The sequence below is a fragment of the Gossypium arboreum genome, chromosome 2 (genome assembly GCF_025698485.1).
Source record: "Gossypium arboreum isolate Shixiya-1 chromosome 2, ASM2569848v2, whole genome shotgun sequence".
In the NCBI taxonomy this organism is placed as follows: Eukaryota; Viridiplantae; Streptophyta; class Magnoliopsida; order Malvales; family Malvaceae; genus Gossypium; species Gossypium arboreum.
In genome coordinates this window covers 104,831,976-104,848,055 of record NC_069071.1, presented here as the reverse complement: position 1 = coordinate 104,848,055, position 16,080 = coordinate 104,831,976, and the positions used below count along the sequence as shown (strand labels likewise).

At 32.3% G+C, this 16,080-nt stretch overlaps 1 protein-coding gene and 2 long non-coding RNA genes across 4 annotated transcripts; 2 read left to right on the top strand and 1 right to left on the bottom strand.

The window, feature by feature from the left end:
* Positions 1 to 8,822: 8,822 nt before the first annotated feature.
* Positions 8,823 to 9,506, top strand: LOC128285424 (uncharacterized). Its single transcript, XR_008275913.1, has 2 exons — positions 8,823 to 9,071; positions 9,179 to 9,506. It is a non-coding gene; the product is annotated as an uncharacterized LOC128285424 (long non-coding RNA).
* Positions 9,507 to 10,027: 521 nt separating this feature from the next.
* Positions 10,028 to 10,380, bottom strand: LOC128285546 (uncharacterized). Its single transcript, XR_008276001.1, has 3 exons — positions 10,354 to 10,380; positions 10,175 to 10,246; positions 10,028 to 10,074 (listed from the first exon to the last, which is right to left on the bottom strand). It is a non-coding gene; the product is annotated as an uncharacterized LOC128285546 (long non-coding RNA).
* A 963-nt stretch (positions 10,381 to 11,343) lies between these two features.
* On the top strand, positions 11,344 to 14,208 carry LOC108466997 (actin-100-like). Of its 2 annotated transcripts, none has more exons than XM_017767427.2 (5): positions 11,344 to 11,482; positions 12,213 to 12,280; positions 12,500 to 12,893; positions 13,096 to 13,709; positions 13,804 to 14,208. In XM_017767427.2, exons 2-5 carry the CDS (start codon positions 12,224 to 12,226, stop codon positions 13,867 to 13,869), a joined length of 1,131 nt encoding a protein of 376 aa, XP_017622916.1. In that variant the 5' UTR covers positions 11,344 to 11,482; positions 12,213 to 12,223; the 3' UTR covers positions 13,870 to 14,208. The 2 variants fall into 2 exon arrangements, with proteins under 2 accessions (XP_017622916.1, XP_017622917.1); XM_017767428.2 differs by lacking the exon at positions 11,344 to 11,482 and adding an exon at positions 11,513 to 11,723.
* Positions 14,209 to 16,080: the final 1,872 nt, after the last annotated feature.

Here is a 16,080-nt window from a genome sequence, read left to right as displayed (position 1 = left end):
CTATATTCATAAACAAGGTAAAACGAGTATATGATTACAACCATCTCATGATTGGTCTTTGGGCATACTCTAACAAAGAGCACCCCGGAGTTTTGCCAGAACCATAGAACAACAACCAATATTTTTAGAAAAACTAGCTAGCCAAACCCCTTGGCAACCCCGTATTAAACCACTTGCTACAGCAATCCCGAACAACTGGAAACCTGCACCATTAATATTCACTTCCAGCCACCCATCATCTGGAAGAGTCTATCTTTTCAAACATCGAGATGTAGTGTTTATGTGACTCAAAGGAATCACCATTCTTTTGACTGCTTGCAAAAAACTTCCTCTCATCCGTCGACTTTTCTGCAAAATGTTGTTGTTTTTAGCAAATTCATTGTTGAATACAAAATTATTCCTTTTGACCCAAAGTTGCCAACAAATGATGCCAAAGAGTTCTGGCCACTCACAAGGCTCACTCGCAAAACAATCAGGAGACAATAGGTTCTTTTCAAACCAATTTTCCAAACTAAGGTTGAAAAACTCCTAACTCTTACCTGCCTTGATAATTGAGAAACATGTTGCCACAGCTAAGGTGTAAAACCTCAGTACATGATCAATGCTTTCCGAGATCGCGCTAAACACACTGCAGCTTGAATCTACCATAAAATGGCACTTAACAAGGTTTACATTAGTTAGTACTCTATCAAGGTAAGCTAGCCAATTAAACACTCATACCTTTTGAGGGGTTGGAATATGCTAAATCTGATGCCATATTTTCCCATCCCTAGTCATGTCTGACCCACAAAAAGAACCATAAGCAGAACAGATAGTAAAACCACCCTTATTCTTATGAACCCATCCCACAAAGTCATCCACATCTCGCACTGAAAGGGGCTTATAAGTTGAAATGCTTAAAATACCTAGGTTTGGTAACACAGACTTCAAGACATGCCAATTCCAATCTTAACTTGGTAGAACCATTGTATTCATAGGCACATGTACTTAAGGTATGTATTCGGGTTTAGTACAACTGTCAATTAGAGGACTTCAACCTTTGACCCAATTATCTTTCCAGAAGTCGACATTCACTCTATTTCCAACATTCCATATGACACCATCCCTCACCCTACTCCAAACATTGCAAATACTCTTCCATTGTCAATTAGCATTACCTATATATAATGTAGCTGGTAATTTATCCTTTCATTTATACTTATTTTTGAGGATTTGAACCCAAAGTTGATCAAGTTTCTTGATAAGATTAAACTCAACCTTCATGAGAAAAGCCTTGTTCAAATTGTCAACCTTTTTAAATCCAAGTCCATCAGACTTCATTTTTTTACTTAGATTGTCTCAATTGACCAGATGTATTCCTCTCTTCTCCTCCATGGTCCCCTAGAGAAAGTTACAAATAATTTTTGCTCCACCATTTTCCTTATCTTATGTTATCTTTTGGAAATTTCTTTCATTGATGTATCCTTATTTTTAAGTATTGAATCACTTTTAGTTATACAAGGGTCATGCACGCCACCATCACCATGTTTAATTCCACTTCCATTGTAATGGCCTAAATTCAAAGTTATTAGAACAGTGATTTTGTAACCACAAATTCGATTTAAAGAGAAATTTATTTCAATATTTTTGCACGAAAATTGATATGATAGGAAAATCGTATGAAAATATTGATAGAAAAATTTTACCGATTTAGTGGTTAGTTAGAAAAAGAAATTATTGAAGAAATTGGGTAAAAACAAGGTATCGGGACCTCTATCTAGTAAAACCGAGTTGAAAATAATTTTATAAATATTTATGAAATGTTAGTAATGTGGTATTAAAATTTCGTTAGGAAATTTTAATGTTTTTGTAGTCAATTAAATGAAAAGGACTAAATTGTAATAGGTGAAAAAGTTGCTAGAATGATTAAATAGCTTAAGAGTCTAATGAGAAAGGATTTAAAAGGCAATTAGACCCAAAATTTATTATGGCTGGACGGCAAGGGCATGAAATCAGCAGGAAAATTGATAAATTAAGGGCAAAATTGGAATATTGCAAAATTAACTAAATAAAGCTAGGACTAAATAGGAAATATCTAGATTTCTCTTCATTTCTCTTCAATTCCAGAAGCTAAAAACACCATAGGAGGGTTCTCTAAGCTGGTATTTCATAATTTTTGCACCAAGTGAGTTAATTCTTGCATTTTTCTTGTAATTTTTGTGTTTCTAAGACTTTTACAACTAGGTCCTACTATTAAATTCATTAGTTTTTGTTTTCATGGATGAAATTGAAAGTCACCATGGTTGAGTTCTGTAAGTTTATGATGAAATAGAATGAAATTAAAGCTTTAATTTGTTTATGAGATGATTTTATTAGGTAATTTCAATAGAAATTGTTTTTTAGGACCTAATTGTGAAAATGCTTGGAATTAAAGTCTATTGCTGAAATTCTGATTCCTAAAGGTTGTAAACTAGTTTAAGGTGATATAATAAAATGTTAATTGAGAAAAATCAGCTCAATTGAGAGGCTAATTGAGTAGGGACGAAATTATCATTTATTAAAAGCTTAGGGGAAAAATGGTAATAAACAGCTTGCACAAAAACTGTTTGGACAATAGCAGTAGACTAACTTTGAAAAATCACCATAAATTGTATAAATCGAATTAGAAAATTAAAAAAAATAGAATTAAAGATTATTGAGTCTAGTTTCTCATAGAAGAAATAGTGTAAGCGAGTGGATTTGTAAATTTTGAGATATAATGAATTTTGTGAGACAAGGTCGAATGAATTCAGGTTCCCTGTTCGACTTTGAAAAATCATAAAAATTTAAGAAAAATAATTATGGGCTTAAATTTATATGTATAGAATTCTGAATGAGTATATTTTTAAGAGAAACAAACTAGAACATCATTTGAATCCTGTATAAAGAGATAATTTATTTTTAGTGAAGAACGGTCAGAACTGTCAAATAGCAGAAAATGGGTGACTTTAAAGAATAAACTGTACTTATTGGATACACCAAAAAATTTTGAAAATTTTATGGTAAGAATATATATGAGTCTAGTTTTAGGGAAAATTAACGGATCTTAATTTTGAGTTCCGTAGTTTGAGTTATAAATAATTTAGTGACTATGACTCAAATAGACAGCTTTGAATAAACTATAAATAATAATAGTTGAATTATAGAGAATGTTGCATATGAACATGAAATGTATTAAATTGATAATTAAATTTATTTATTTAGATCCAGAAGATTCAAATATGAAGCTAGATCGAGGAAAGGAAAAAGTTCGGGATTAGTAGATTTTTTTTGTTTACAAACAAGTATCAAGGTAAGTTCGTGTAATTGGAATTATATTCTTAAATGCTTGAGATTGTATGTTATTGATGTGAATATGATTTGAATGTTCATTGTATGAAAATTAATGAAACATTGAAATATTTGATAAAATGGGAAGAAATCTCGGTTGAATGAAAGGAAAATTCGATGGATCTCTGAAAAGGAATTGACGGTAAAAAGGATCTAGCCCGAACGGGTGATCCTATCTTGATATAGCCCTCCCGAAGAATATGTGTAAAATGGATTTAGCCCGGACGGGTAATCCAAATTAAGGTCTGAATTTAGCCTGGACTGGTAATTCAGATCCAAGCTTATTAGAGTAATTGTCGTTACAGGGGATTTAGCATGGACTGGTAATCCCGACAATACTCTATGAGTTTATATTGCAGGGGATTTAGCCTGGACTGGTAATCCTGCTGTAAGGTTGAGGTTCGCGGGAGTGTGCTCTCTGAAATGGAAATGTGCGCACATGAATATGAATTGACGGACCTGGAATTGTACACTAAAAGTGTACCTCTGAAAATCCATCAAAATTTCGATAAATTCAACGGGATAAATATGGAAAAATAACAAGGAAATGGAAATCATGGTATTGATGAGCTCATCAATTATAGTATGTATTATTGGTACATGGAAATTATTGTACTAACTTGAATGTTGAGTTTGTGCATGTTAGGGTAATAATGCATTGAATGGATATATGAATGTTTATTGTATTGTATTGAAAATATTAAGTAAGTATAATTCTTGTTACATGAGCTTACTAAGCACAAAGTGCTTACCTTGTTTCCTTTTTCCCTGTTTTGTAGTGTTAAGACCTCGGAGGTCGGATTTGGTCAGAGACACATCACACTATCAACCTTAGGATTTCGGTATATAAAGAAACTTTATTTTGGAAATCAATGGCATGTATAAGCTAATAAAGTAAATGATTCTATGAAATGAATGTAGAGTTAGCCATTGGTATGGTTAACAAACCTGGTTTTGGGTATGTGATGACGTTATTTTATAAATATGTATGAATTTATCTTGAAAATATGTTGAATTGGATTGGTTGATGTGGATTGTTTTTGGTTTAAAATTTCAGGGAAGGTTAGATATCTGTAAAGGAGTTATATTGAGTTAAAAAAAAATTTAATTCGTAAACTCCGGTAATACTTCGTACCCTATTTCGGCAATGAATACATCCATCTTCAATTACAATAGCCATGTGTCAACTTTTCGAAAGGCTTGTTGCTTTTTCCACTATATTAGGATTCCTATTATCCTGGCCTATTATTTTTGCTCTAACCAGACCATATATGGCTCACTTTAAGCCACTTCTCTTCATCTCAGGCCCAAATACACCATTTGGCCTAGCTTCTATTTGACCCAATTTTAAGGCTTCATTTAACTTTCTTACTCCCTTCTTTTTTCCATCCCATTTATTTCTCGTGATCCCTCTCTTCTTTTTCTGACTTTCATCTTCCTTCTCAATCGAATTTTTATTTCCACAAGATTTAATTTCCACAATCTCATCCCTCATAAATCCATCAGATCCCTCCAATCCTGGCTCTTTCAATGATATTAATACATCAAATAGAGTATTTTTCGGTTAAGATTTCACATCGCTTAAATTCTTTCCAGAAATATTTACTGCCAAATGTTTCACTGGGTGCCATTTTTTACTAGGCATTTGCATCTTAAGTCCAAAATTGCTTTGGCCATCATCCATTTTCTTATCCGAAGGCATCATCAGCTGAGGATCCCTCATAGTAGACCGATCTAACTCCCATTCCTCAACCTCCGACAGATACTCATTTTAGATGTGCCCATAGCACCCTCATTTATAGCACATCGAAGGAAGCCTATAGTATTCAACATAATAAGGAATGCTATCAATTCCCACAAATGCTTTCAAAGGCTTATGCAAATTGACAACTACAACAAACCTCGCAAACTTCCCTCGTTTACCTATCGTTGTGTTATAATCGATTTTCACCACACTTTCTAATATTCATGCTATAGTTGCAAAAGCTTTTTATTGTAGAATCTATAAGACAAGCCTGAAAATCATATCCACACCATAATTGAGGGATGTTTTTCTTTCATGGAGAAGTCACGACTCCGAGGTTGAACGGTGAGGTAGTTCCCATAGACTACCCAAGGTCCCTCTGTAAGCGCTTTGGAGTAATTCTGGTACACAACAAATTTCACTAGAAAATAGTCGTTATCAATGTCGATGATTTGGTACGAACCCACCGGCTTCCAAAGTGTTTGAATTATGTTTAGAAAAGCTTTGTGGCCAACCATGTAACCCAGTAGCCTTACTACTACAGCCTATTCCATATTTTTATCAAACATTTCTTGAACCTAATCGGGAAAATATCTCTAGGTAAGGTCCGTCCAAGGAAACATTGTCATCCCCTTCCAAAATTTCAAACTCCTCATTATCTAATCCTATATTTACAACACTAGCAGATCCCCTAGCAACGTCACCTACATTCGCTATCAACATTTATTTGAATGACACTTTTCTCGAAAAATTATCCCCCATGATCATTTTTTCAGGAATAACATCCTGCGAATCCTTATTCCATATTTTTTTGGTTACCCATTTAATCTTCGACGAGATTGGTGAGGCAGGACATTCAAGTGCTACCAAAGCCGCAATAGGTGGTATAATGTTATTTGCAGTTTATTTGGTATATTAATTTAAAGTTCTTATGCATTTCTAGATATTTGTTTCTTTTCTTATATCTTAATTATATTTAAAGTAGTTTAAAATTATTTTCACGCCCCAAAATATAGGGGGTTAATTGAAATAATTAACAAAAAAATTGAACAGGTTTGTTGGTTAAGTAGTTAATGCACTCCTTAGAGGTATTAGGTTTTATCCACTTCTCTCCCATTTCTTTCCTTTTTAATTTGAGCAAACTGGGATAAAATTCACATTAGAATATATATTTTTTGGAGTAAAAACTTAACAAGAAATGGGCAACAGCCTAATGCTTAAGTATTCATTCTTTCATTATGAAAATGAGTTCGAGCCATACCTTTTCGAAAATGCATTTTTATTTTCGGCAGTTAAGGGGAAAATTACATGCCGCCCCTAGGGTTTGAAAACCCTAGGTATTTAGTCATTCTTTTCCTAATTACTCAAGAATTTTGTTTTATTTTTCATTCCAATTAGAGTTTCTCACTTTCTCTATATCTTCTTCTTTTATTTTCTCCCCATTTTCTCTTCATCATAAATCCATTTTATTGTTAAGAATTATTTTTTCTTTTCCTAAATCAAAATCAATCTCCGTTAAATTGTTTCTCTACTGGCTGTCAAATTCATCATCCATAGCCCCTTATCTATATCAAAAGTTTGGTAAGTATTCTTGTTTCAATTAGTAGAACTCATAAAATCTAAAATAGCATCAATCCACACTAACCTTTCAATCCAATTATGATATCTTGCGATTCTTGTCAAAATCTTCCAATCATCTTGATAAATCTTGAAATCCATCCTTAATTTTTGCATAAATGTCATATTAAGGAACCAATTTAGGTACATCAGATTAGATTTGAACGTGAGGAACGTTGTTGGGGCTACTAATGAAAGGTGTGTGTTTTTTTATAAGTGAATCATCGCAAATCGTGTCTAGGAATGATGCCACATGGTCTACCACATAGGCGTATAAGCCGCACATGTGGATCATATGGCCATATGCCTTTGAAACCCTAAGCTATTTTGAATCTTACACAGCCAAAACCCTTTTACATGGCCTTCACGACCATATCTCTCCTGTAACTTAATGTTGTAAATTCCACACGACCATAGTCTGTTACATGGCTTGGCCACACGATCGTGTAACTCTTCCATACGGCCTGGCCACATGACCGCATGTCCTTTACTTTACAATTTTTCTCAAAAATTTATGAAATGATCAATTTAGTCATTGCTTGATCCCTGAATTGTTCTAGAGGTTTTTTTGCACTTAATTGATCCTTGAATTAGTGTTTATACAGAAATCTATGATTTATATGCCTGAATTGATAAATTGCGAGTGTTAATAATGTTATCGCCCCACTGAATACATGATAAATATTTTTATTACTAGTGTTGAACGGAATAAATGTTAAGCATGCCTACGAATTTTTGCATTATTATAAGTATGTCATATTGCATTGCATTGGGCCAAATGATTTTTACGAAGGAAGAGTAGTAGTTGAATAATATGCAAACAACTGGTGGCTTGTCCACAAACCAATGGCAGTTTGTTTAATCTGCAAATGTGTTGTGCACCCGCAACAAGTAGCAGTAACTGCAAATATGTGGTTCGATCTCGAACCAAGTGGCAGCTTGTCTGCAAATGTTTTTATCTAAAAATACTGGTGGTTTATCCACAATTTTTACAAACCTAGTGGCAGCTTTTATTTGCAATTATGTTGTGTATCCACAGCAAGTGGCAGTTTATCTGCAAATCAGCGGTGGTTCAACCAAAACCTGGAGTGATATAGTAGATGAGTTCAGGGGAACTCATAAGTGAGGTGTGTAACGGAGTTGAGTAGGACCCTTTCTGATAAATTGAAATTGCATTACCATTCATTAGCATGTGCATACAAAAACTGTGATTTTTAAGATAGTGTAGTGAAGTGAGTATACAAAAAATTGTTATTCTGAAGTGTTTTATGATTGTGATTATTCTTAGAATTGTTAACTTATATGCTTTGCCTACTTTTGTACTGATTTCTTGTAATTGAACTCATATTGAGCGTCAGAGCTCACCCCCCCTTTAATCTTCATCCTTACAGATAACCCATCAGGTTAGGATGACGATGCGATATTCAAAGGGACTCGACCCGGTTTTAGTTAATAAGATATTTTAGTTTTATTATTTGACATTTAATTATTTAAGAAATTTATTATTTTATTTTGAACTATGGCATAGGACATAAGTTTTGGGTTTTATTTTATAGCTTGCATGACATTTAATTTGATCTTAGGACATCGAATTGTGAATATTAATTAATTATGCATGAACCCCAGTTATCATTAAATAGATATCACTTTTCCACTGCTAAGTTATAATTAAAATTTTGAGTAATACATAAATTGGTAATTAATCAAGTTTTCAAAAAGGAGTCACCATTATATAGGTTAGCTAATCTAAACCGATTTTGATAACTCGTAAGTTTTCTGAAAACAAACTAAGTTTTCCTCTAAATTAAACAAATGTTTTAGAATGACCATTTTCAAAACTCTGATAGCTTACTGGGCCATTTTGATGACAAATGTAATCTTCCGAATTCGATTTTAATGTCTAGACTGGGTTGAAAAGGTTACATTGGGTTGAAAAGGTTACATTGATATTATTTAAGTAAATGTAAAGAAATTGGAAACTATATTATTTATCAAGATATCTTTCCTTTTTTGCAATTTGATAACAGTTGTTTTGATCCTACTTTATTTGGCGCCTACCTACCGCTAGTTTGGATTATAAAATGATAAATCTAATAGCTTTGAGATTGTATTCATCCTACATTAACAATTCTGCTCCTTCTTAGTGTTTCTAAAATTTTCACTTAAAATTTCAAATTTCCCTACATTAAATTTTGGACTCTTAAGAGTTGCTGTTTAGCATATTTTAGTTTTGAATTTTAACATTAATAATCCTTTCTTGATTTTCAAATTACTCAATTTATTTGCAGAGAAGGAAGAAATTAAGACATGAATAAATTACAAATGTCAGCCATCCTTATTGTTGTGATCCTCTTTGCTATTGGTAAAATATGCATCCTTACATTTTATCCATTTTTGTAATTTTGCCAAGAAATTCAAGTGTTAAAACAGTAGTATTTATTATTGTGTATATATATTTGTAAATTTCAGGAAATGAGATAATGGCCCAAGATGGTGAAGGAAAGCTATGCGCGATTCCCTTTGACCTTCCAAATTGTACAGATGGGGTGTGCAAGACGGCATGTGCCAATAAATTTCCACCCAATGGGTATGGAATGTGTCAAGGTGGCTCCACGTGTCTTTGCTTTCATCCTTGCTTATAGATTTTGTTCCATCAATAGCTTATTCATATGCTTGATTTGATTTTGGTAGAATTTAAATAAAAGAATTTTAATTTTTTTATTATAAAAATATGCAAATGTCCATATTATACTATAAATAAACTTTTTAAATCAAGCGCTATTGAGTTTTGGACAAACCAATTTTTTTACTAAAAAATTATCAATCGTCATAAATTTATTAACGCTTGTCGTAGCGTCGATCAAGTGTGTCGACAAAATGTTTACGGTCCTTCATCGTTGCCTCTAATAACGAAAATCATGTAGTCTTCGACATCTCAAGCGGGGTCAAGGCCCATTGTGTTTCCATCTTACTGTCCTACTACACTAATGGCGGCCACAAGACTATCGGCATATTGAATAGTACAATATTTTAATTATCCAAAATTAATCGAATTTTATCTAAAAAAATTATTTTATTATTTGAAACATTTTCTAATACTTAAATAGTAATTTCAATCACACTAATTAAATCGAAAATTGGATGAAATTCAAACCAAACTTATTAGACTTGATTAATAAGGTAAAACAACAAAATCTATACGCAAGGACGAAAGCAAAGACAATTGGAACCACCTTGACATATTCCATTTCCATTGGGCGAAAATTTGTTGGCACATCCCCTCTTGCATACATCATCTCTACAATTTGGAAGCATAAATGGAACTCCACATACTCTTTCAGAATCTTGGGCCATTATCTCATTTCCTGAAATTTACAAACATATATATATATATATTATACTTTAAAACTTGAATTTCTTGACAAAACCACAATAATAGATAAAATGCAATGGTGTATATTTTACCAAGAACAAAAAGGATCACAACAATAATAATGGCTGACATTTCTAAACTTTTCATGCCTTAATTTCGTTCTCCTGTGCAAATAAATTGAGGTTAATTTTTTCTATTCAATAAAAGGAATCACAATTAAAAATAAGAATAAAATTATAAATGTTAAAAACTTAAAATTAAAACTAAATACCATCTCTTAAAAGTCTAATGGTTATACAATTTGAAATCCATTCTATTTGTCATTTTATAGCCTAAACCGGAGTAGGTAATGGTTAGATAAAGTAGGACCAAAATAAGCTTATTTTTTGCAACTTGATAAAGATTGTTTTGATCTAATTTTATCCGGCCTTTACCCAACCTCGATTTATTTAGAATATAAAATGACAAATCGAATGACTTTAGATTGAGATTGTATTACTATTGTATTTATTCTCACTCTCACTTATAAATTTTGTTAGATAAATAATTTATTGATCTGAATTAATAAGCTTGACTTGAATTAGGTTCGACTTAAATAAAAAAATAATTTTGATTATAATTATAATTAATAAAAAAATGGAAAGCTCGAACCTAGAATAATTATAATTATATGAAAAATGAAAAAGCGGGGAGTGCAGCGGCGGCGTGGGGGGGCCATTGCCAAGCAATGCTGAGGCAGAATTTAGGAGACAACTAGACATGATGGGCACGGGGCACGACTCCGAGTCGACTCACCGCCCACCCTAACACTTTAGCCGCCCTGCTGACGTGGCATCAACACCGCACTAGTCATTTTGTCATAGGAGGCCCACATCATCATTATCAGACTAGAATCTAATGAGACCCCACGTGGATGGAAAATTTTTCTTTTTACAATATTTCTTTTTGAGCAAATTTCTTTCCTTTTCCTTTGCTTTCCACGAGGAAGATGAATCAGATTTTGTTTCAATTTTACAAAAAGCTATTTAGCATTTAATTTAAATTTTCGTTCTTTTTAATTTTAAATTTATCATTTTTTTAAATTATTTTAAAATAAATAAAAATTAAAATTCATTAACTTTACTGATAAATAATAGGGTTAAATTTTTTTTTAAAATTAGAGGGTAAATAATTTATTATGACTTTATTCTACTTTATTACCAGCAGCGAAACATAGGTAAAACTGAATTTGGGTTGAATTCCATTTGCATTTCATTCTCATTTCTGCTATATATATATATATAAAATAAAAAGCCACATTTTACATTTCTCTTCTTCCCTACATTTCAGTTTCAGCGTCTCTGTCAACAACTTGCCGTTGTTTTTTATTTTCTTCCTATTTTTTTTTTTGCTTAAACAAGGTATGCTTTTTATTCCTTTAATTGCTTGTCTATGTCTTAGCTATTTCTGGATACCTAATCATATGCCATATTTTTGTTTTTCCTTATTTCGGTTTTATGATTTAGATCTGCCTAAAGTTTGGATTACTTAGTCTGCTAGGTTTTCTTGTTACAGTTTTATGCTTCCAGAATATGAAATTTATTTTGATTTCTTCATGCCTCAAGTTGACATCTATTTCCAATTCATCTAGATCTTGGTGGAGTATGGATTGATGTTTACTTTAGAACATCGGATTCTTTGAATCTGGTGGATACTCATTAGTGGATTATGGTGTAATATGTTTGTAATTCTTTTGTTGGTTCGATTTTATGCCTTTTTTTTTAATGATTAATATTATCGGAAATGGTGTTCTTGTATGGTTGGTACGAATTTTATTGGAGCTTTATGATTTTAGGAATTTACCTGCCACGCAGAGTAAAACTTGTGAACAATTGGAACAGAATATAACATGCAGATGGCATACATACAGCAGTTCCCCCTATCTTTGCTGTCCTCAAGAACCAAAGTTATAATAACATGGAAGGAGTTAAACCGCTCTAATAAATTACCTATTTGGTGTGATACAGTTAACAATACAACAAATTCTTAAAGACTTTAATAGTAACTTTTATAGTGGGTTAATCTTGAGAATTGTCAAATAAAAAATGAAATATATATTCTTCTTACAGTAATCCCTTTTTTCTTATACAGGTTAACAAGAGATGGCGGATGAGGATATTCAACCTCTTGTGTGTGACAATGGAACTGGAATGGTCAAGGTTAGTAAGTTATCTTTTTTGATGTTTATGTGTTTGATTTACATTCTTACCAGGGCAATTTTAATAATGACGATTTTGGAGTAATTCTACATAGGTCTTGTATTGTACTGGCTTGGTTTTACCTTTTGGTGCTATAGAATTTTGCATTGGCTTGTGTTTTATTAATTATTTGCTCCAACTACTCAAACGCTGATGCCTGCTTTATTCTTGCATTTGCAGGCTGGTTTTGCTGGTGATGATGCCCCTAGGGCAGTCTTCCCTAGTATTGTCGGTCGCCCACGCCACACAGGTGTCATGGTTGGGATGGGTCAAAAGGATGCTTATGTAGGTGATGAAGCCCAGTCAAAGAGAGGTATCCTCACTTTAAAGTACCCTATCGAACATGGCATTGTCAGCAATTGGGATGACATGGAGAAGATTTGGCACCATACTTTCTACAATGAGCTTCGTGTTGCCCCTGAAGAGCATCCAGTACTTCTTACAGAAGCACCACTCAACCCTAAGGCGAATAGGGAGAAGATGACCCAGATTATGTTTGAAACATTCAATTCTCCGGCTATGTATGTTGCTATTCAGGCAGTTCTTTCACTTTATGCCAGTGGACGAACAACAGGTATCTATTTATAGCTTGGAAGCTGATTTTGATTGTATTAGAGTCGGCGAGTCTGAAATAACTTTAGCTGTGCAGTCACTAGGCATTGCTCTATTGAGTCTATTTGTTATACAATATTGCAAACTGGAAATTAGCATGAAGATTTTGTTTTGTTTGTTTTCCTTTCATCTAGTGTTAACTTTATGCTCGTATCCTTGTATAGGTATTGTCTTGGACTCTGGTGATGGTGTGAGCCACACTGTGCCAATTTATGAAGGCTATGCCCTCCCCCATGCTATTCTTCGTTTGGACCTTGCTGGACGTGATCTTACAGATTCCTTGATGAAGATCTTGACTGAGAGAGGGTACTCTTTCACAACAACTGCAGAGCGAGAAATTGTTCGTGATATGAAAGAAAAACTTGCTTACGTTGCACTTGATTTTGAGCAAGAATTGGAGACTGCCAAGAGTAGCTCTGCCATCGAAAAGAGTTATGAATTGCCTGATGGGCAAGTGATCACAATTGGAGCGGAGAGGTTCCGTTGTCCAGAAGTACTCTTCCAGCCATCTCTGATTGGAATGGAAGCTGCTGGAATCCATGAAACTACTTACAACTCCATCATGAAGTGTGATGTTGATATTAGGAAGGATCTTTATGGAAACATTGTGCTTAGTGGTGGATCGACCATGTTCCCTGGCATTGCTGATAGGATGAGCAAGGAAATCACTGCACTTGCCCCTAGCAGCATGAAGATCAAGGTGGTTGCACCTCCCGAGAGAAAATACAGTGTCTGGATTGGAGGATCCATTTTAGCATCTCTTAGCACCTTCCAGCAGGTAACTTTTGTGCTTGTAATTTTCCTAGGATGTCTACGGGGATTGAATGTTATTATTGACTGTCATTCCTTACGTCTATATTTCTGTGCCTCAGATGTGGATTTCCAAGGGTGAGTATGATGAATCAGGCCCAGCTATCGTTCACCGGAAGTGCTTCTAATTTCAATGTATCGGAAGCCTACATTTTTCAGTCATCTGTCTGTGTGAGTTCAGTTTGTTGGACATCTGAAGCTTTGGTTTTTATCAATGGACGAAAGTTTATGGTATATACAGTCTGTCTCTCATTAGATTTCAGGTTTTAGATTCCAAAAGTACTTTTGGCATGGAGTGGCTTGTATGGATTTCGAACTTGAGAGTTGCTTTGGTCTTTATTATTTTTGTAATAGGGCCAAGAATTTTCATTTCTGGATGCATTTTGTTAAGACCATCTACCCCTTTAACAATGATTTCCTTTTGGATTGTTGGCAAATTTATGAGAGCTAGAATTTTCTAATTAAAATCATGATCGCCAGCAGCAATGCAAATCTATCATTTCTGATCTAGGTTTAATATATGCCAGCCAATAAAATATTTCGGCACCATGTGGGCCGAAACAGAACAAAACAAAAACGCTATTTAACCCCTCCAGGCTAACGACAAATGAATCTCATCATTTCCTACTTCCTTTTGTTTCTTCTTCAAACAATTATGGGCAATAGTTTAATTTATTGCATTTTAATATTCAATAATTTCATCAATTCATAACTCATTCAGATTAAGTTAATAATGTTATATCATATATAATAAGGGTACATATTTACAATATTAACTTTTTCAAATTTAAATTAATCTTTTAAAATATTTTTATGACTTAATTTATTCAAATATTAGATAATTTTTTGTATAAATTGTTTACTTAAATTTAAATCAAATAAATTTAATGGATAATATATTTCATATTAAAATAATTAGATAAATATAAAATTTTAAAAAGTAATTTACCCATTCAACTTACTTTAAAATTTTCAAATATTTTTATAAATTAATTTATATATATATATATATATGATTTATTTGCCACAACTTTTTCAAGTATTAAATAAAATATTTATATAAGTTAGTTTGTTTAAATTATTTTTTCAAATTTAAATTAACTTTTTCAGATGTTTTCATAAGTTAATTTATTTTCCGTAACTTTTCAAATTTAAATTAAATAAATTCAAAGTATAGAATATTTTATATTAACAAATTAATTAGAGAAATATACAATTAAAAATAGTATTTATCCATTCAATTTAAATTAAAAAATTTAATTATTCAATTATATATTACCCTAATTGTCCATAACTAATTTTTTGTTACCTGTGCCCTATGTATAATTTTTTTTGAAAAAATTTATTAAAAGTTTGACATGTGATCTATATATCAATTAATATATTATTGCACGCTACATCAATTAAAATTTGTATATCTTAAATTTTAAAGATAATAATTACACATGCTCTCTCTCTATATATATTTCTTTTGTAGAAATTCATTAAAATTTTAAACAAAAATTAGTATTATAAAAATATTATAAATTTAATATACACAACTAATAAGTGATATATAGAGTAATGTAACAAAATATCATACTGTGTTTTATGTATCATTTAAGTTATATATTTTGTAAAATGTAAGTACAATATATATAATTTAGATAATTTCAAAAATATAAAATAATTTAAATTTATTTATATTATCAATCATAAAATTAAATTTACAACAAAATTATAAAATAATTTTAGTATATTTTAATTGACATATACAATAAAATCCGTACATCGTTGAGTAAGGAAATTAATTAATTTTTAAATTAAAGATGAGGGGGGTTAAATTCTTAGAATTAAAAGTAAAAATACTAAATTTTAAAGTATGAAGAGTATAGTGGTTGTGCAAAATTATGCCTTTATGTTAGCTTTAAAGCTACGAATATTTGTCCAATACATGTATGGTTGTTAAAACACCGCCAGTCTTTATGATGTTTACAGTAGAAATAGGAAATACCAAGAAACGAAATTTGCAGAAACTTGATACTACTACTCTATTCTTAAGGCTTTGATTGACTTTTAACATTCTCCATATTTTTCTCTCTTTTGAAAATTTTTTTAGTATTGACTTAACACACACGAAGCTTCTTTCATACCTCCACAAGATGTCAGTGGCTTGGTCAGGATTAACAGTACATGACTTTGGCAAACTTTTAAGGATAGGTTTGGATGGGCGATTGAGTGCAGTGCACTGCATTTAATTTACTTTTTATCTTACGTTACAGTATTTAATCTTATCACTATTGTTGTTTTTACACTAACCACATGTAAACGTACTGCCCATCCAAAGCCACCCAGATTTT